Source organism: Protomyctophum bolini (assembly GCF_963924005.1).
Source record: "Protomyctophum bolini genome assembly, chromosome: 11".
Lineage (NCBI taxonomy): Eukaryota > Metazoa > Chordata > Actinopteri > Myctophiformes > Myctophidae > Protomyctophum > Protomyctophum bolini.
This window is the reverse complement of record NC_137872.1, coordinates 30,984,394-31,005,248: the sequence shown is the minus strand read 5'-3', so window position 1 is coordinate 31,005,248 and position 20,855 is coordinate 30,984,394. Positions and strand designations below refer to the sequence as shown.

The 20,855-nt window shown below is 45.0% G+C and overlaps 1 protein-coding gene across 1 annotated transcript in view; it reads left to right on the top strand.

Annotated features, from left to right (window-relative positions):
- smg1 (SMG1 nonsense mediated mRNA decay associated PI3K related kinase) overlaps positions 1 to 20,855 on the top strand; it is a 70,092-nt gene that overhangs the window by 7,008 nt on the left and 42,229 nt on the right. The window contains exons 3-22 of the mRNA XM_080776890.1: positions 1,957 to 2,109; positions 4,559 to 4,695; positions 5,710 to 5,768; positions 6,465 to 6,678; positions 8,010 to 8,135; positions 9,661 to 9,733; positions 10,042 to 10,139; positions 11,167 to 11,340; positions 11,777 to 11,998; positions 12,645 to 12,746; positions 13,632 to 13,925; positions 14,575 to 14,705; positions 15,451 to 15,612; positions 16,629 to 16,747; positions 17,830 to 17,917; positions 18,449 to 18,550; positions 18,875 to 19,015; positions 19,163 to 19,434; positions 19,881 to 20,083; positions 20,615 to 20,776. Of these exons, the coding sequence (XP_080633016.1) occupies positions 1,957 to 2,109; positions 4,559 to 4,695; positions 5,710 to 5,768; positions 6,465 to 6,678; positions 8,010 to 8,135; positions 9,661 to 9,733; positions 10,042 to 10,139; positions 11,167 to 11,340; positions 11,777 to 11,998; positions 12,645 to 12,746; positions 13,632 to 13,925; positions 14,575 to 14,705; positions 15,451 to 15,612; positions 16,629 to 16,747; positions 17,830 to 17,917; positions 18,449 to 18,550; positions 18,875 to 19,015; positions 19,163 to 19,434; positions 19,881 to 20,083; positions 20,615 to 20,776 (3,032 nt within the window). The remainder of the gene's footprint in view (positions 1 to 1,956; positions 2,110 to 4,558; positions 4,696 to 5,709; positions 5,769 to 6,464; positions 6,679 to 8,009; positions 8,136 to 9,660; positions 9,734 to 10,041; positions 10,140 to 11,166; positions 11,341 to 11,776; positions 11,999 to 12,644; positions 12,747 to 13,631; positions 13,926 to 14,574; positions 14,706 to 15,450; positions 15,613 to 16,628; positions 16,748 to 17,829; positions 17,918 to 18,448; positions 18,551 to 18,874; positions 19,016 to 19,162; positions 19,435 to 19,880; positions 20,084 to 20,614; positions 20,777 to 20,855) is intronic.

Below are 20,855 nucleotides of genomic sequence, written 5' to 3'. Positions count from 1 at the left end.
AGTTTTCTGGTGTGAATGCCACCTAAGATGCTGTCAAAGCCAAGAATGTTTGCAAGCCATCTTCTCTATTATATTTCTTTGTTTGAGATGTTGGGAACAGGCTTCACTTGGTTGTCCAGATTACAACAACATGGCTGTTGTGAATTAAAATGCATAAAACGGATTGATTGGGAATTATATTTTAAATGAGAATCGAATTTTAATCAAATCGTGACCCTAAGAATCTGAATAGAATCTTGAGATAGATTCACAGCCCTGTGGATGTACATAATGGAGTGGCATATTTGCTGAAGTGTATACAACCTGTTAAGTCTGTCTGTACAATGTAGAAGTGAATGCAGTGCCGATGTCCTGTTAATTTAGTGTTGGTATTGATTGAGATGCATAGATTTGGTTTTATGATTTATTTTAATAAATTGTTTGTAAGCAGAAGCACGCAGGAATGTTCTCACTAAAACAATGAATAATTGCTGATAAATTATCGTGTTCTCAATGTACTTCTCATAATCGTGATATAAAATAATTCTGTCCATAATGGTGCAGCCCTATGTTGCCCAGTGTTCTAAAGCTAGGAGGTGTGGTTCGTGGCTGTGTTGTTTCAGCGAAAAGTGCCATTGTCACTTCCTTCATCATTCTGAGGAAATGAAAGAGAAAGCTGTCTTACATGGAGAGCACTGTGCCTTAGAGTAGACTAATTATTAGACTACGAGACTAGAGGTAAAACGCAGGTGGAATGACTAGAAAGAAGCTACAAATCTGTATGCAATAATAAAATCTAATAGTAGATATAGTTGTACCGGTAACGATACCAGTATCTGTATCTGGCCTGATACCCTACCAGGTACCCATGCACCTGTTCGTACTCCGTATCTGTAAAGGTCCAGATACTCTGACTCGATACCAAAACAAGCTGTGCGACCAAAGCGGGCATTTTCTTTGAAAGCATTGTAATTATTTGGTCAGAAAAAAATGGTATCGGAGCATCTCTACTAATTGATGTAGGTGGTTACACTACATCACTACACTACAGTGGTATATACGTTGTTGTACATCCATAGCTAAAATAGCCAATATACAAGTGTTTGTTGCAGAAACCTGTGAGCTTGTAGATTACTCCAAATTACTCCACGATTATTATGACCTGCACAGAAAAGGGTATGCTCATGTGGTTGAAGATGGCACAGGGCTTATAAGTATACTATATTCTAAAATGTAGGGTGTGTGTGGGTGAAAAGGGTGTAACCTTGCCTGTGCATATTCAAGAAAATAGTTTTAGGCATTCAGGGAAGTAGCTTAGTTAAGCAGACAAAGTGTCTCAATATACAGAAACGGCTTGTGGTGTGTGGATTCATAGCCAATGTGAAACAGAACAGGTTGGCTAAACCTATAGTCACGCCCGTAGTCAAGCTTGTAGCATAGAGACACTTCTTTTTTAGTTAGCAGGAAAAAAAAGTGGAAAGCACTAGCATGGTGTTTAAAAAATGCTGCTTAATTTGATGACGTACAATTTGGGCTCGACCTATCCTTCATTATTTGAAGAAGTGAAGTACAAACATGATGATGATTTTTTTTTTTGTCATCTGGCATAATTAGTGTACTACTCTGTCATGAGACTCTTGTCTGTTTTTCCTGATAAACCTCTAATGGCATTTACCAAAACCAGTAGTAGTGTTAGAGTCGGTGTATACATTCTTGCTGTTAATGTGCGGCTGCCGTCTGTCTTTAAGACATGCCCTGTGGCTGTCTGTAACAATCTCAATATTGCTTTTTTTCCCCCACAGGCTTTGCACATAACTTGTACCCTTGCATAAATTATATCCTTGTGTTTGGCCGAGTAGGGGTGCCAGATTCATGACATGTATCACAAGTATGATGCAATGAGAAACGTACGGTTGGTCTTGCCTTGACTGCAGGGCTGTACCACATCAGTGTAATCCAACAATGTTTTCCTCACAGGTGGATATGAAGCTGGCGGAGGTCTCTGTGATACTACATTTGGTTGGAAGTCGTTGGGGCAAGAGTTGAGGCTCAATGACGTGACGCCGGATTTGACCCCTTTTCAGCATGGAAACCGTGCTTTAGCTTCAAAGGACATGAGGAAATCACAGGGTAAGTCCTCCCTTCGCCTGATGATGATGATGATGATGATGAGCCACGTAGACAAGGACTTTGATGTTTGTCGGTCTGAAACTCACAACGAGAGTCTTAACCCATTAAGACCTGACTGAGGCCGATTCGTGCAGTCGGGTGGAGAAACCGCGTGTGTCCAAAACTATTACTTTTTTAGGATTCTAATTCAAAAACCTAAAAAGTAGCGTATCTACTAGCTCAAATCGCGTCACTTCGTGCCACTTTCAAGCGTGTGGATTTGCTACATTTGATGCTTTTGTGTGACTCTGTACTATGAACAAGTAGGACATTAATTTATGGAGAAAAAAACCAACTGTTAAGAAGATAGAATATGGAGATAAGAGGTTTCTGCCCGACAGAAACGAAATGTCTTCTAAATCCTAAGAGTTTTCTGAAGTGTGTGTGTGTGTGTGTGTGTGTGTGTGTGTGTGTGTGTGTGTGGGGGGGGGACGACGACAGGACAGGAGATTTTTTCAAACTCTCATGACCTCGAGCTATTAACAGTTGGTATGAAACGAATCAAATGTTACCAGTGATTTATTGCCGGCCATCATAATAACTCCCAACTGCCCAGGGACATCACGTCTGGCCAGCCAAATGTCATTGTTCCACATCGCACCTTTTATAGGGGTTTGGCTACAATAGCCATGCTCACAACCATGTCATGTTTCTCACCCTTACTGGATTCTTTAAGGAAGTTACGTAACTTCATGCGTCATCTTGATACAAGACGCTCGCCCCAAAACACGCCGGGTCAAAACACGCCGGGTAGTCCTAATTAGATTTCTGTTCAAAGAAAGTTGGGAGTAAAAAGAAAAAAAAGTAGGAGTGAGGTAGTAAGTGGCACATGGTTGGCTATATTGGTCATCTTACTTCGTTCTAAATGTGATTTGACCAGTGGTCAAACCACAGGTCACTGAGTCGCATCACTGATATTTTAACACTGCTGATTTCATCTGCCACAGATGGTGAGACGTCACTGTATCACAAATATGAAGAGTCGGTATCATGACATACAATTGTACAGCAGTGAGCTCACAAGGTAGTATGGTTAAGAGCTGAGCTCCTCAGTATATTGCGTTATGAATTGATTAGAAGAGAGGAATCCTGGGGAAGTGCCATTGGCTAGACTAGTAAAGGCCTGTCCACTGAAAAAATGATAATGATGTGAGCAATGAGAATACACACTGATGAACTACAGCATTACACAAACCTGTGGTGAACGCGAGTGATGTGATGCCTAGTATGTCTGGATGGATTTAGATTTTGTGTTTGTCATTAATCAAATTACTCGTAAAGTGATCCTAACGATAATCATCTATATTAGTTGTGGTGTGTGGGCTCCACAGTCCAGTCCATTTGAGTAGGTGTCATTTTTTTTTAAGTTTTCATTATGGTTATCATTTTCTTGGTGGGCTATGGGTGCCCCTTGCCTTTAAGCTTACTTTATACTCATCACACAAGTATGCTGCTTTGCCAAGAACAACCAATATTTTAGGCAGGCACCAATGGCGTTTTATGGATTATAAATTAGGCTGGAAAGATGCATATGTCCTCGATTCCATCTCTTGTGCGTCATTGTGCCCTCCTGTGTTGCGACTGCGAGCTCATTCGTCATCATTAGAAGTGTTCTGGATAAAGTCATGGACTTAAGTGACTGTAATATGTTTGCACTGTGTTCTATTGGTTGCTAATGGGGGGGGGGGGGGTCACTCGGAGGAGTCTCATGTAATAGTGTGTGTTTTGCATTGTGTTCTCATGGATTAACGTTCTCAGTCGCCACGACTGAGAAAAGTAATTTGTATTCTGGAGATGGCGATGTCAGCATTTCTTCTATTTTAGCATAAGCGAATAAGCCAAAGTAGTCTCTTCTATTGTACAAGCTCTCTAGCTGGTAGAATAGACTACCTTTGCTCATTTTAAGATTAGTCTGAGATTAGATTATTTCAAGTTGTCAAACTAGCATTATTTGCACTTTGTGCGGATTGCGGAAGCATCTTCCATAAAGCCCTATGGTCTCGGATATTTCATATGCGCAAAGGTTAAAGCCTCATGACTGTTCTGTTGGTTGCAGACAGGGGCATGGCTCACTCCGAGAGGAGTCTCATCATGTAATTGTGTGTGTGTGTTTTGCATTGTGTTCTGTACTGTTGGTTGCAGACAGGGGCATGGCTCACTCTGAGTGGAGTCTCATCATGTAATTGTGTGTTTGTGTTTTGCATTGTGTTCTGTACTGTTGGTTGCAGAAAGGGGCATGGCTCACTCTGAGTGGAGTCTCATCATGTAATTGTGTGTGTGTGTGTGTGTTTTGCATTGTGTTCTGTACTGTTGGTTGCAGAAAGGGGCATGGCTCACTCTGAGTGGAGTCTCATCATGTAATTGTGTGTGTGTGTGTGTTTTGCATTGTGTTCTGTACTGTTGGTTGCAGACAGGGGCATGGCTCACTCGGAGGAGTCTCGGCTGGCCAACCTCCTGCGCCGCGTGTCCCGTGAGGATGACAGGGACCGCAGGCTGAGCACCCTCAAGCAAATGAAGGAGTTCATCGGCCATGCCGAAAACAAAGTGGTCAGTGGCCCCTTTCACACCTCCCAGCATTTTGCGGATGTTTCAATGTACTTGAAATATCCGTTTTTACATCATCTACAAAACCACTTAAAGAAATGGTACAAAAGAGCAGTTCTACAAGCTCGCAATGCAAAGCGGCACCTTACAAGCTTGTAGATCAGCTTCTTTTTGCTGTTTTTTGAAAACATGCCCAAAATAGTGGATGCCATGTTGAAAGTGGTTAACCAACTCTCACCGCATTATAAACATTGTGTCAAATAATTAGACATTGCTTCAGTAGAATAGCATTGAATATTATATTGCTTTAGCCACAGTTGAATTGACAGTCAATTTACCTCATTTACTGACACTTATCCAGTAGTAGTACTGGGTCAGTGATTCTAAAGTAAAAAGCGATTGGTTTCACCAAATAGCCAAATAAAAAATAGCTTTGTGTATTCAATATGCATATTGCATAGCATACATGATATGGTAACTAACCACCAAGTAGAACCCGACCGATATATCAGCCTTTTGTTTTAACTTTTGATGTCAGGATCTGCAAATATGCAGCCGAAGATTTGTTTATCCCTTTTCAACCATCTTATAATGAGCATTAGTGAGGAGTTGGACTATTGTATGAAGATGAGTTGAAATTTGAAGTGGTCCTTCAAGTATAATAAACAAAAAATCATTATTTGAACATTTGTACTACAGAACTACATGCGTGTTCACTGTAATCGGTGGCCTCCAAAATAATTTGGGATCGGACTCAAAACGCAGTCCAGTCTGGCTCTACCATCAAGTGAACCCTGCACCCCCCCCCCCCCCCCCACCCCTGCCAACTGTGTTGTCGCCTCTCAGGCTGGCCCCGGATAACATGGCTTTTTTTAGACTGCGATCGAGCCTCTAGATTGGAGGTGGTAGTTGATGGGACCACGCACGCACGCGCACGCACACACACACACACACACACACACACACACACACACACACACAGCTGCCAAATGAGATCAAGTGTTTTGTCCTCCACAGGCCCTGGTGAAACAGTTGGATACCATCCTGAGCACCCTGAATGACATTCTGAACGAGAGGTAAGAGGAAGAGCCCCCTCTGTTCACACATATCAGAGCCACTTCGTTGTATGTGTCTCGCAGCCGAAGTCGTTGAACATAGATTGCTGAAATAAAGGGTGCCTAGGGTTGGGTTCCTTAACCCATTCTGACCTGAGATCAGATTCATACGAGGTTTCCACTGGACACACACTGGTCTGATTAACCCATTCTGACCTGAGATCAGATTCTAAAAAAATGTCAGTCGTCCTTCAATTTTTCAAAAATAGCAGACCTACAAGCTCGTAGCGCGCCACTCGGTGGCGCGCTATGAGCTTGTAGATCTGCTATTTTTCAATAGCTAAAGCATAACATGATGCCAACACCAAAATGGGTGCCCGGTCAGAATGGGTTAAGGAATTTTAAAACTATTCCATTTGTACACTCTCAGAGTTATGCTGGTGTTGAAATTTAAAAAGTTTGAGAACGTATTGTATTTTTTATAGCAGACGTAAAGTCCACATAACCCCCTCAGTGTGGCGAAACGGCTTCCAGAAACGGTTCCAAATGTAATGCAAATTACACGTAGGGAGGCCAGGGCTATAGTGGTTCATCCTGAGCTTGAGTCTTTGTCACGTTAACTCAACTTCTCCTCACCCGTCTTCTGCTCTGCTCTGCTCTCCTCTCCCATCCTCTGCTCTGCTCTCCTCTCCCATATTCTCCTCCACACACTTTTAGCAGTAAGCTCCTGTGGGAGCTGAGGCAGGAGGCGGCGTCCTGCCTGGGTGTGCTGTGCGCGGCACTGAGCTACGAGGCGGAGCGCATCTTCAAGTGGCTCTTCCTGAAGCTGAGCTCGTGCGGTCGCGACGAGGTCAAGCTGCTGTACCTGGTGTCAGTGTACCGCTCGCTGGAGGCCGCCGGCGACCGGAAGGCCTTCTCGCCTGTCATGCAGGTAACTGGAGCCAAAGATGAGGATGTCTACAGTGGTTCAGGGCAGAGCGGCCGTCTGGGAACCGGAAGGTTCCCAGTTCGATCCCCGGCCCCCCCAGAGTTGCTGTCGAAAGTGAGCAAGACGCTGGACTCCTAATTGCTCCCAATGAGCTAGATTGGTGCCTCGCATTGTTCCCTCTGCCATCAGTGTGTGAATGTAATGCACAATCTATGTACCGGTACTGTAACTGGGTGAGTGCACTATATAAATGCACCATTTACACAGCTCTGGGGAGCTCGGGTTCCGAAATGGCAGTGCTTTTCGTTAATTTGTATTCTGTGTCGAGGAAGATGATGTGGCCTGTGTGCTTTTTTTGTTGGCTGCGGCGCATGCTAATTGCTTTGGCATATAGCCTATTTAGAGAACATCACCAACGAGGAATATTTCTGAAGTAGTTGCACAATATGTCCTGGACACAGAGGTGAAACTTACAGTATATTTTCACATAATGGGAAACTGATCGACGGCTTTATTTTCCAAAAAAGCAATTATATTCTGTAATGGCTTACACAAAGCCAAAAATGTCTTGATGCGAAATTAGACTCGTCGGGACTTGAAATTGATGCCCGTCTGGGGAAATGTTAATTATTGCTGTACAAGTCTATCATCCCCTCTTCCAGATGGCCAGCTACTTCCATAATGACCTGGCGATGTCAGAAATGTTGTCCCATCATGCTCTAATTGGACGTTCCAACCAGCAACCACCGTCACCGTTCATTGTTTACGCAAATTATTCTTGCGGCACCTTCTAGAGCTAGGCTGATATAACTGTCTGTTACCATTGAAAACAAATGACACACAATAAATGCAAATTATCAAAGCCACAGTCCACGATGCACGATGGACGTTCACAGCATGTCATGCTGTTTTCAGATGGTGATGAACAGCCTTTAACCTTTAACCTATTCAGGACGGCGTTTTAAACATTGTTATACTTTAGCTGTTGAAGAATAGCAGATCTACAAACTCATAGCGCTGCACCGAGTGCCGCACTTCGATCTTGTACATCTGCTATTTTTGAAAAATCGTGAACATCTTTGAATATATATTCTTTCAGAGCGAACATTTTTAACAAATGGACACCCTGGAACAACATATTTTCAGATGGGGGGGGGGGGGGGGTCGGCGGCCATATACAGATAATTCTGGGGGTCCTTGACAATTAAAAAGTTTGAGCACCACTGACATGGAAACATAGGTTTTCAGAAAACCTTTTAGGAGTTTGAAGATTTTTTTTTTTAGAATCGGCCTCGGTGCTAAATGGTGTTCACAGCATGTCATGATGTTTTCAGATGGTGATGAACAGCCTCCAGTCGATCCTGGAGAACCTGGACACACCGGAGCTGCTGACTCAGGCTGTCAAGTGCATCCTGACGGTGGCGCGCTGCAACCCGCTCGTCTTCACCACCAACTTCAGAGTGAGTCCAGACGCTAGGCTCATTTTGTTCCTCACACAAAGTGAAGTTTGAGAACTTCTGTGTGAGCAATGGTTTAGCATGCAAACACAATATACTATACTTTATGTTCTTTCTGTCTTCCTAACTTTGCCTCTATTTATTTTTTTACCACATGAACCCTAGTTTCACGTAGCCTAGCCTCAACAACAGCAGGCGTTTTGTTTTCAAGGGGGATTTCAAAAAAAAAATCTGGAATAGGAGTCGGGGTGACCTTGTATTTCACTAAACCAATACCTAATTTGGTGACGGAACAAACGATGCTGGAAACCGACACCGACTTCCTATTGGATCGCCAACCTATGAGCCCGTCTCCTCTCTTTTGATTTTAGTTAAAAAATCACCCTAAACAAAGCGGAACCAGGGCGGAACAAGGCAGAAAGTGCCTCCTGGTTAGTTAGTCAGTCAGGGACCAATCAGAAGTCTGACAAATGGGGAATTACCCGGAATTCTCCGTGATCAAGGGCATCGTCATTTTTGGTTTCTTCAAGTACGTCTTGGTATATCCAAGTCTCGTAGCGACTGGAAAGACTAAAAACAAACATGGGAGACCAAAACAAAGCGACACCAAAAAAGGCGGAAACCACAAACAGAAATACGATTGTTTTTTTTGTTTTGTTTTTTATCATCCGGTCTAAACTGGATGATAATTAAGCAATATTACACGAGAGGGTGTGGGTTAACGTGATTATTGCCACGACAGGGATGCGGTCAGGAACGAGACGAAGTAGAGTTCCGCAAGCATCACTGAAATGGTAACTGCAATTCTACAACAGTTGCCATCAAAACAGATGACGGATGTAGTCACTACGATCACAAATGTCCCAAGAAACTAGCTAGCCTAGCCACCGAGTTTGCTAGCACTCTGGGAAAACGGAGCAGCTGAATTCTTTGTTTTCATTAGGTGGTGAATGGTGCTGGTTTAACCCACGGCTAGAAGCCGTTTCAACCAATCAGATTGCTTCCTCGAAATTACCTGTTGTAGAATAAAACTTTATTTATATAGCACCTTTCAAAATTACATTACAAAGTGCTTGGATCACAGCCATTTAGAAACACAGACCAGGCTGTCCTCCGAGGTGGAAAGCCTGGTGACACAACGTTTTAAGTGGTAAAAACTCCAAGCAGTTCTATTTATTTATTCACCTTTATTTAACCAGTAAAAATACACATTGAGACTGAAGTCTCTTTTACAAGTTTGAACTGGCCAAGAGAAGAGGCAATAAGTAACACAGCTCTGCCAGTAACAATAAATACAAGACAAGAACAGGACAAACCTGCAACGCTCATAAATACAGTACCCACTACCAAAGAAGCTCGGCGGTAGAGCAGGAACATCTAATAACGCAACCAATAAAGGCTAATACATAAAACTAAGCAATGAAATTTGCTAATAAACTAAAAAAACAAGAGAACCAACGTTTGCTATACATCAAAGCAGGAGCAAGTTGTCAAAATGTATCTGACGGGCATAACTTCCCCTTCGCAGGACACAGTGGACATCTTGGTGGGCTGGCACATTGACCTCACTCAGAAAACGGCACTCACTCAGCAAGTCTCAGGTTTGTTTTGATCCTACAACCGTAAAAGTTTTTAGTGGTGGGTGATCTTTATCCTACATCTGCATACAGTGTACAGTGTCGTTTATGGGAAAAATAAATAAGTCTTGATAATATTGTTGTCTGTAGACATTGCCTTTTGTGCATCCCACAACCTTATGTTGAGTTGTGTGCACTATTGGGTTCAAATATTTTCTTCCGACCCTACCAAGTCACATCTTTCCCCAAGTTGGCGACTAATAAAGTTGATGTTATTGAGCTTTTCGGAGGTAATCTTTGATGTTCTGAAGGCTCTCTGTGTGTGTGTCCAGGCTGGCTGCAGAGCTTGGAGCCGTTCTGGGTGTCAGACCTGCAGTTCTCCACCACATTGCTGGGTCAGTTCATGGAAGACATGGAGGCCTATGCAGAGGTAATGCCCTCACATGATCACAGTTGTCAATGGAATCATTTCATGCACTCAACATTAGTGGCGGAAATCTCTAGGTACCTGACGATTCGATTCAGAGGGCTACGATTCGATTATGAATTAATTCCCGATGCATCTCGATTCTAATACATGGTTTATTTCCCCCTCACTGTGTGACTAATAAACAAGGTGCTTTCTAATGATCCATAATGAAAACTGATTATTTAATTAATCACCATTACTAGGGACCTAGTCATGATTGGCTGCCTCCTAAGCCAATGATGGATAGTCTGAATGGCATAAAAACATATATTCTGAACGCCGCAACACGGTGAGTGAACCAACTAAAGAGCGTTGGAAACGAACGTTTCATCTGGCAGTTATGACTCAGTCATTCTTGTTTTTATAAATATATACCGGTATACATTTTTTACATTTGAATCGATTCGTAATCGTCCATGTCAGAATCGCGATTAATCTATTAACACCCCCGAGCAAGGACGTAGTTCTCCGTTCTATCAATTAGTAACGCCCAGCGCTCAGGACTGAGATTAATAAAAGGACAGAGATTTATTGATATCAAAACTGAGCGGATCGCTCCACAGGCTGTTGCGCAACATTCGATGTCATTTCCGGTTAGGACGTCATCGAAAATGTTTAGCCGATGAGACCGATGATCTAAATCATTCCGTCCAATTCTAAGCAAAGATGATGTGTTAGACGGCTCGTCGCAGTCCCGTCGCTAGTCGTGTTAGAATCACACCTCCCGTTGGGAGTGTTTTGGCTACATCAAGCTACTTCAGCTACATCCGGGATAGCGCCTGGTGCGTCGCTAAATGTGCTCCGTCGCTATAAATCAATGGGCGCTCTGATTTAATGGTCCTTAATTCCCCCGGGCGATTAATGTGCTCATCGATTTTTGTTTTCCACCCCTACAGTATAATGGCCCGTCAACAAGCTGTAGATGGGCTATTTACAGGGTGCAACCGAGTATAGCTCAGACATTCCTCTTGTTGTTCCCGGACTGCAGGACTTGAGCCATGTGGTGTCGGGGGAGGCGTTGGACGATGACATCCCTCCGCCCACGGTGTCTCTGCCCAAGCTGGCGGCTCTGCTGCGGGTGTTCAGCACGGTGGTGCGCAGCATCGGATCGGCATTCAACCCCACCAGAGGCCCCCCCATTACAGAGATCTACATCACAGACGTAAGGCCAACACCCTGCCGCACGGCTCATAGCGGGCATGTTCACACTATGGAATGTCATGGATGACATGGATGTTATTTTGGAGCGGAGAGTGCATTGCAAACGGTCATATGTGCATGCAGATGACTGGCCTTTTGAGAATGTTTTAAATGGCCAGGTTATGTAATATGTATTTCATATACTGTACAGCCCGCAAGAGCTCCTTTTGTGATTCTGGGCACTGAAGTGTCAATGGCTGGTGTCATTCTTCTGTTGACTGACTAAGGAAATCCAAAGACCACCCTATTTCAGCCTACTGTTAAAAGTAATGGGGGGGCTCCAAAAAGACATTCCTCGTTTGACAGGAGAATAATGCAACATCCGCGGCGTGGAATCGATGTTTTGCTAAATATCTTCCGAGATCTGTGACTCATGGTGACTGCGTCTCTCCCTCCAGGTCCTGAACAGGGTGCTGTCCTGTGTGACCACGGCCAAGCAGGTCCTGTTCTCGGAGGCCGTCCTGACGGCGGGCAACGAGTGCGTGAGCGTTCTGCTGGTGAGCCTGGAGCCTGCGGGCCCGCTGACGGAGGCCGTGCTGGCCTACGGCCTGGACCAGCTGGACGCCTGCAGAGCATGTGGCTCCGACTACAGCCTGGCCGTGCTAGGCCTGCTCACCCTGGTGAGACATCTCTCTCTCTACCTCTCTACGTCGTCCTCAGACCTTTATAGTCCTTAACCCATTTAGGACTGAGACCAGATTCTACAGATGTCTTCTAAATCATGACAGTTTTCAGAAAAACCCATGTTTCTATGTCAGTGGTTGTCAAAGTTCTTCATGTCAAGGACCCCAAAAAGATTATGTAATTTGCCGCTGACCCCATCTAAAAATATGATGTTCCAGGGACCCCTTCCAGAAGCAAAGACTTTAGTTAAAAACATTCGCTCTGAAAGAATATATATTCAAAGATATGTGCCACATTTTCACGATTACCGGTATTCAAAAATGGCACATTTACAAGCTCGTAGTGCGGCACCGAGTGCTGCGCTACAAGCTTGTAGCTATTTTTCAATAGCTCAAGTATAAAATAATGCTTAAAACACCAAAAGGGATTTATTTCCCTTTCTGGAAGGGTTAATCAATACAGAGGCGTTTGTTCAGCATTGTTGTTCTTTTTGTTTGTTTTTGTACTTTTGTGTGTCTGGCTATCGTCCTGTTTGAGCTGGATTTCCAAATGACACCAATTACGTAGGCAAGTCAGGAAGTGACTTCACCCTCAACTATGTCTGCAAATGATGTGTGTTTTTCTTTTTCCTTTTTCTTTTAGATTGTGGACCAGATCAATAACAAACTACCTGCATCATTTGTGGAGAAACTGTTGTCACCAAACTCTCAGCTTCTAGAACTTCGCTTCCATAGGGAGAAAGAGGTGTGTGTGTGTAATGTGTATGCGTGCACACTCGACATCATACATTCAGTTGGTAAAAAAGTGGGTGAATACGTTTTTTGTGCATAGCTCCTATGGTGTCATTATTATTCTCCAAGAAATACAAGAAAGGGTATTACAGAGAGAGGGGGGGGGGTGGGTAGGTAAGGAGATCAAGGCAGGAGAGCCCTTTTTACCACAAAGTACAAGTAAAGGGTTGCCGATAATTTAAAAGCTTGTTTCACAAACTGTTGGGTTTCTCTTATCTTATTTACAGGCTGTACAGCCGTACAACCAAATGGAAAAAGATTGTTTCATAAGCCAGGCAAAAATAAAAAGCTATAATAAAGCAATTATATCTTTTACGATATTTTTCCCTTCCTCCCAATTCCTCCTTTTCAAATTGTCCCGTCTGGCACTTCCCAGCCGACCCCACTGTGACAACAAATTGTGTGTGACTGTGTGTGTGTGTCTAAACTAAGCTATGATGACTAAGACTAAATTTACTGACGATTTCGTCAACAAATCAAAACTAAAATGTTAGGAAGGGGGACTATAATGGACAAGAGATCCAGTATAAGTCATTTTACACTTGGTTGCATGCTGAAAATAGCAAATCTACAAGCTCACAACGTGTCGCAGGCTTGTAGATCGGCTTTTTCATGCCGTCATTACGACGGCATCAAGGCCCGCCAAAACACATTTTGTTCGACTAAATCAACTGTAGATTTAGTCAACTAAAATCTTATGATAGTCGACTAAAACTAGACTACTGGTAACACTAAAACATTCCAGGTGACTAAAATGTGACTAAAACTAAATGAAAACTATTCAAGAAACTACGACAAAAAAAAAGAAACGTGTGTGTGTGTGTGTGTGTTGCAACAGGTAATGACGGCCACCCACGGCGTGTACCAGGCTCTGCTGAGCCTCAAGAACATCCCCGTCCTGGAGACGGCCTACAAGCTGGTGCTGGGAGAGATGGCGTGTGCGCTGGACAGCCTGATGGCCAGTCTGGACGACGCCAGCGACCAGCAGACCCCCGTCCAGAGCCCCTGCCCCGAGATCCAGCACCCGGCCTTCTCCTCCCTCACCCTGCCCCCGGAGCGGGCCCAGTTCACCCTCATCTTCAACCTCAACGTTCTCACCACCATCGGCAACACCAAGAACTCCCTGATAGGGGTGAGACGCTGCACAAACAGACACGCTAGAGCTGCAACTATCGCTTGTTTTATTAGCAGTTATTCTACCGAATAGTCGAGAAGCGCGTTTGTTTTTGCATTTCTTTCAACGACTCGATTAACCACTTAAGTGTACTTTGTCGCACAATGGTTTCAGGTAAAAGTTGTGAAAATTGCCGTAGATTGGCTTGTAGATTGGCTATTTTCACTATTTCTGGAGTTTGTTGCATTGACCCCCAGCGGCCAATACAGTGTCTACATACTCTATGACCAATCAGCGCCACATGTGTTCATGTCTTTAAACTCTTTGCCTGTAATGACCTGTATCGGAATGGCTTATTAATCCATTATAATTTATCTAAAAAATGTATATAATCTATTAAAATGGATTAGTTCGTTGCACCATACAACACGCAGAAAAAATAACTGCAAAAGCAAAAAAAAAACGTGCCCTATAAAATAAAATAAAAACTAGTAATGAAGAAGTCCCAACACTGAAGGCCCATGAGGCCGAAACGCATCCGTTGTCTGTCTATCGGAGGTAAATGAATCCTGTGAAAAGGACATTTCATTGTGTGCTGGCTGCGTCTTCATGCCTTCTCACTGGTTCTTGCCATAGTGTTTAAGCAGATTGTGTCCCTGTTGTTTAGATGTGGGCTCTGTCCCCGACGGTGTTCGCCCTGCTCAGTCACAACCTGATGGTGGTGCACTCTGAGCTGGCCGTGTACCACCCTGCTGTTCAATACGCTGTGCTCTACACACTGTACTCGCACTGTACCAGGTAACACACACACACACACACACACACACACACGGAAGTCTTATCTATTTGGTGGTCTCAAAGCAAAGTGGCGGTCCATTTCCTGGGGGTCCCCCCAGCAAAATTAGTTAAAGGATTAGTTCACCAAAAAGGACTTTATTTTCAATTACACACCCTGTGATGCTGTGCATTTATGGAGATTTTTTTGTTTGTTTTTTGTTGCACTCATTCCTAATGCCAATTTATTTCATGACTAGGGGAGACACTCCCGGTGTCCGGTAGGAGACTCAGAGTCTCCATTGAATTGACTCCACTGAGCATCAAATTATTGACTCAGGAATGCAACAAAAACAAAATAATCCATCAAAGTCTTCATGGGGTGTAACTGATAGAAAATAAGTAATTATTCAGTCAAGTTCACTCCCTAAAAGTGTGGGTGAACTACTATACTCCTTTAGTTGGATTTAACCAATTGACTTATTGGCTATTCACGATGCGTTCTTTATCTTTCGCTCACAACGATGCGTTGTGAGCGAAAGATAAAGAACAATCTTAAATAATTGTCAAAAATGTTGTAATAAAATGTATCTACACAAATGTCATTTGGGCATTGTGAGCTTGTAGATCTGCTATTTTCAAAAGTAGTTTTTTTTATACATTTGTAAACTTTAAAGGGGTTAACCCTAACCCGCCCAGAATGGGTTAAGTACATTTTGATGCCAATACTACTGTACTTTCTCCACCACTGTGTCGTCCTCCTCTACAGACACGAGCACTTCATCTCCTCCAGCCTGTCATCGTCGTCTCCGTCGCTGTTCGACGGGGCCGTCATCAGCACCGTCACCACGGCAACCAAGAAGCACTTCAGCACGCTGCTCAGCCTGCTGGGAGGCCTGCTGGCCAGGGAGCACCTGTACCCAGAGGCCCGGTACGTAGCGCACGCACACACACACACACATACACACTGCTCAGCCTGCTGGGAGGCCTGCTGGCCAGGGAGCACCTGTACCCAGAGGCCCGGTACGTAGCGCACACACACACACACACGCACACACACACACACTGCTCAGCCTGCTGGGAGGCCTGCTGGCCAGGGAGCACCTGTACCCAGAGGCTCGGTACGTAGCGCACGCACACACACACATACACACTGCTTAGCCTGCTGGGAGGCCTGCTGGCCAGGGAGCACCTGTACCCAGAGGCCCGGTACGTAACGCACACACATACACACACACATACACACTGCTTAGCCTGCTGGCCAGGGAGCACCTGTAACCAGAGGCCCGGTATGTAACGCACGCACATGCACACGCGCACCACCTGGGAGGCCTGCTGGCCAGGGAGCACCTCTACCCAGAGGCCCGGTACGTAGCGCACGCACACACATCACACACATGCACAGTGCCTCACACGCACACTCTTACCATACAATAACTAGCATGTTGTTACTTGCAAAACACGATAAGAAGATTGGGTGCAACTGCAGTTCCACAACTGGAATGAGTAACATCAACTGCTGGGAAAACCACTGATGCATTGAAAAATCACCCATGTGTGAAGTGAGGGGCGCAGCGAGGGCAGTGTTTATATCAGCCAGATGACATCTTACCTACTCTAAAACGAACATTAAGGTACATAGACTTGGCCGGCACAAATTATATTTTACTTTACCCTAAAACATTAAATTCATATACTTTGGTTGGGGCAGGAAATTAATAATTAGGCTCTCGAAAAACATTAAAGGTTTATAGACTTGGCTGGCCTATGACGTAATTTCGGAAAGCCATGCATTGGAGGGGCTAGTGTAACACCCTTAAAACTACAGAGGCATTGCTTAACACGGGCACAAAGCCACACGCGTTTGAAGCTGCCACATTTGGTATGCAGCCATCAGAAGTCAATAATACTGTGTGTGTATGTGTGTGCGCTGTCATCACTGTGCAGGAAGCTGCTGCTGACGTGGGCCCAGGAGATCTCTGTACTGATGAAGAAGTGTGACACCTACCAACCGTTCTTCTCCCTGCCGTCCTTCCACAGGTTCTGCAAAGGCCTGCTGGCGAATGGTGAGGCTGCCTCAGAACTTAGTGTTCATGACTACTGGTGAATGATGGTGAGGCTGCCTCAGAACTTAGTGTTCATGACTACTGGTGAATGGTGGTGAGGCTGCCTCAGAACTTAGTGTTCATGACTACTGGTGAATGGTGAGGCTGCCTCAGAACTTAGTGTTCATGACTACTGGTGAATGATGGTGAGGCTGCCTCAGAACTTAGTGTTCATGACTACTGGTGAATGGTGGTGAGGCTGCCTCAGAACTTAGTGTTCATGACTACTGGTGAATGGTGAGGCTGCCTCAGAACTTAGTGTTCATGACTACTGGTGAATGGTGGTGAGGCTGCCTCAGAACTTAGTGTTCATTACTACTGGTGAATGGTGGTGAGGCTGCCTCAGAACTTAGTGTTCATTACTACTGGCGAATGGTGAGGCTGCCTCAGAACTTAGTGTTCATGACTACTGGTGAATGGTGGTGAGGCTGCCTCAGAACTTAGTGTTCATTACTACTGGTGAATGGTGGTGAGGCTGCCTCAGAACTTAGTGTTCATTACTACTGGTGAATGGTGGTGAGGCTGCCTCAGAACTTAGTGTTCATTACTACTGGTGAATGGTGGTGAGGCTGCCTCAGAACTTAGTGTTCATTACTACTGGTGAATGGTGGTGAGGCTGCCTCAGAACTTAGTGCTCATGACTACTGGCGAATGGTGAGGCTGCTTCAGAACTTGGGTGTTCTACCGGGCTAGCTAATGGTGAGCCTCAGAACTTGGTGTTCATAACATACATTTATGGTATGTATGGTATCTGAAACTGTCTGAGTATCTGACCGTAAGCTATACAATCTGTGTCAGAGTAAAATAAAATAGCTGGGCAAATCAGAGGGACTGAAGTTTTGACTTTGTTCTTCAGAGTCAAACTGTTTGACTCTATGGAAGACCAAAGTGCAAACCATAAAACATGTGCAGGCCGGTATGTGCAGACGGAGTATTTGAGGAGTCTTTTCACTGATGTAAGTTGTGCACAGACGACTGGCTGAAACTCACTGGACTTCTCTTTACCTACAACACATCTGTGCTTTGTCTGGTCTTTCCTGCAGCCCTGAATGAAGACCCCGGAGTCTGCCTTCAGACCTGCAACAGCCTTCAGGTCCTGTCTTCATCCTTGTCCACAGAGCTACTGCAAAGGTAGGGGCACAGATTGAGATGTACCCATACAAAGTCTTCCTTCCCCATACCTTTGTTTTAACCTCGTTTAGTCTCATCCTTTGTGGAAACGTTATTGATGTTAACACCTTTAGATACGAGAAGAACTCAAATTTGAAAAGTTCCCCAAAAACGCATGTGTTGTTGCCTCTCTGATGGCATCAAGAATAAAAGAGTCTGCACGCCAATTTCTGATCCCAGACATATATTTCTACTTAAAGTGGTAACGTTTTGAGCCGAAGCGTTTCCTCAGAGCTTTGGCTCTAAACCTTACCTCTTTAAATAAAGAAATATGTCTGGGGGCAGAAATTGGTGTGCGGGCTCTTTTATTCTAACTAATAACTATCACTGTTTTTGATCCGGCACCCAGCCTAATGGGCTGTAGATGTGTGTGTATTTTTGTCTGTTTTTCAGCCTCCTCTGCCACCTCTGTGATGGCACACATTAGTGTAGTAGAAGATGGTTGTCCAGTTTGCTCATCATCATGCCGTGTGTGTGTGCTCCTTGTCTCAGGTGTGTGGATGTCTGCCGGGTACAGCTGGTGCACTCCGCTGTGAGGGTGCGGCAGGCGTACGGCAAGCTGCTCAGGACAATTCCCTTGGACGTGACACTCAGGTCAGACCTCCCATCTGCTGTCAGAGATAATGTTCCTGTGAAGAAATATTACAAGGCTTTCTTGTTGCCAAGTCGAGAGCAGCTGTAGGATTTCGTTGCCAAATACAAGTAGCTCTTATTATGTAACATCCCGGATGCCACCTGATGTACTATGATCACCCCACATCGGGTGCGGATGCATACTGCTCTACTAACATGGATATTATAGGATCATCGACATGTTAACTTTCATTTTCAACCAGCATTTCTACTTGATGCAACAATATCGAAATATATATATATACAGTACTCGATGTAATCAGGAGATCGTTGTTGTGTCCACAGTAACCACAGACACCCAGAGATCGGGGAGATCTCATTGGCTATCCGTCGTCACATGAGCCGATCCCCCAGCAGCACGTTCCACCCGCAGGACTTCAGTGACCTCATCAGCTTCATCCTGTATGGAGCCCTGCACCGTGGCGGGTACGTCTCACTCCCTCTATATATTTTTTTAATAACATATATATATATTTTTTTATATAACAAAATAATCTAAAATCACACCAAATGCTTTCCTGGTTTGAATGGGGTGTGTAGTATTTTACTAAATCTGTGTGTGTGTGTCTGCAGCAAGGAGCCATGGCTGGAGCGCATGTACCACAGCTGCCAGAGGCTGGAGAAGCGCGAGGGCCGCAGTGGAGGAGGAGGTGGTGGTGGTGGTGGTGGTGCAGAGGGCGGTGGAGCCAGCGGCCCCAGCGTGCCAGGCTCCATGCCCCGCGCCCTGCTGAAGACGGAGGCGGTGGTGTGGCAGTGGGCCGTGTGGGAGGCCGCCCAGTTCACCGTGCTCTCCAAGCTCCGCACGCCACTGGGCCGCGCACAGGACACCTTCCAGACCATCGAGGGTAAGAGAGAGAGAGAGAGAGGCCCGCGTTTGCTGTGTGCACCCGGAAATAGAATAAACTACCATGGCATAAACGCTACATGAACGCTGCTTTTATTGACTGCTACAGTATTGTACTCAACGTGCATAACTCAATGGCAGAAGCCTTGCCCATTCTAGCATAATGTAAGGGCGTTTCATTCACAACCAATCGTGGTGTGGTCTTCATTTGGAATAGTTTGCCAAACAAAACTCACTTTATTTATACTTGGTATCATTATACACCGAGGTATACTTTAATTTCATATGAATCGTCATAACTAGGAAGATATGCATATGCAGATGTTCAAAATAGAGACCCAAACGTGCTGAACCAAACTCTTAAACGAGCATGTAAGAGGTCAATCCAGTTACTCATTCAGTAAATAAACTGTGCTTAATCTCTCTCGTGTGATCGATACCATCCAGGTATCATCCGGAGCCTGGCGGCCCACAGCCTGAACCCGGAGCAGCAGGAGCTGGGAGCGTGGAGCGGGGCCGGAGGAGACAGCGACGGCCACCACTCCAACCAGCTGCGTCTGGCTCTGCTGCTGCAGTACCTGGAGAACCTGGAGAAACTGATGTACAACGCCTACGAGGGCTGTGCCAACGCCCTCACCGCCCCGCCCAAGGTAGTGGCCTGCGGTCCATACACTCTCATTTTGTGCCAGTAAATGCACGCAATAACTGCTTTCAATACTTTTAGGGGGGTTTTATTGATTCAGAATGGTCTCGCTGATATCCACTGCCTAGCAGCGTCCCCGTCGCTAGGTAACGCTCGGCTCGCCTGTGGTCCGTCAATGGAATGATTCCCCCTCGTCCACTGCCGTTATGGCCGTGACCTTTTGTAATGCTTTTTTCATCAGAATCCTTTCTCAGATTGAGGTGTTGAGAACGTCGATTACTAAATCGTTGCTACCTCGCTGCTACAATATTAACGCTTCGGATGACTTATAAAAAATGGTAGCCACATTAAGCTTTAGGCGATTTTTTCTTCCGGTTCATTTTGGGGTGAATTTTTGGGTGTTCAAAATAAAAGTGCATCGGGAGGCAGTGAATCAATGTTGGCAGGACATTGTAAGGTCACATGGCGCCTCGGTCACACTAGTGCACCACCACTTTGAACAACGTAATGACGTGTTCCTTTCTCCCGCCTGCCGCAGGGCATCAGGACATTCTTCTACACCAACCGTCAGACGTGTCAGGACTGGCTGACCCGGATCCGCCTGGCGCTGATGAGGGTGGGCCTCCTCTCGGGTCAGCCCGCCGTCACGGTGCGCCACGGCTTTGACCTGCTCACGGAGATAAAGAACAGCAGCACCCAGGTACGGGACAGCTGGCAGCTGTTATTATACTGTGTTTCGTGCAAAAGAAGAGCTGTTGGAAAAATGTATTTCCGATAAA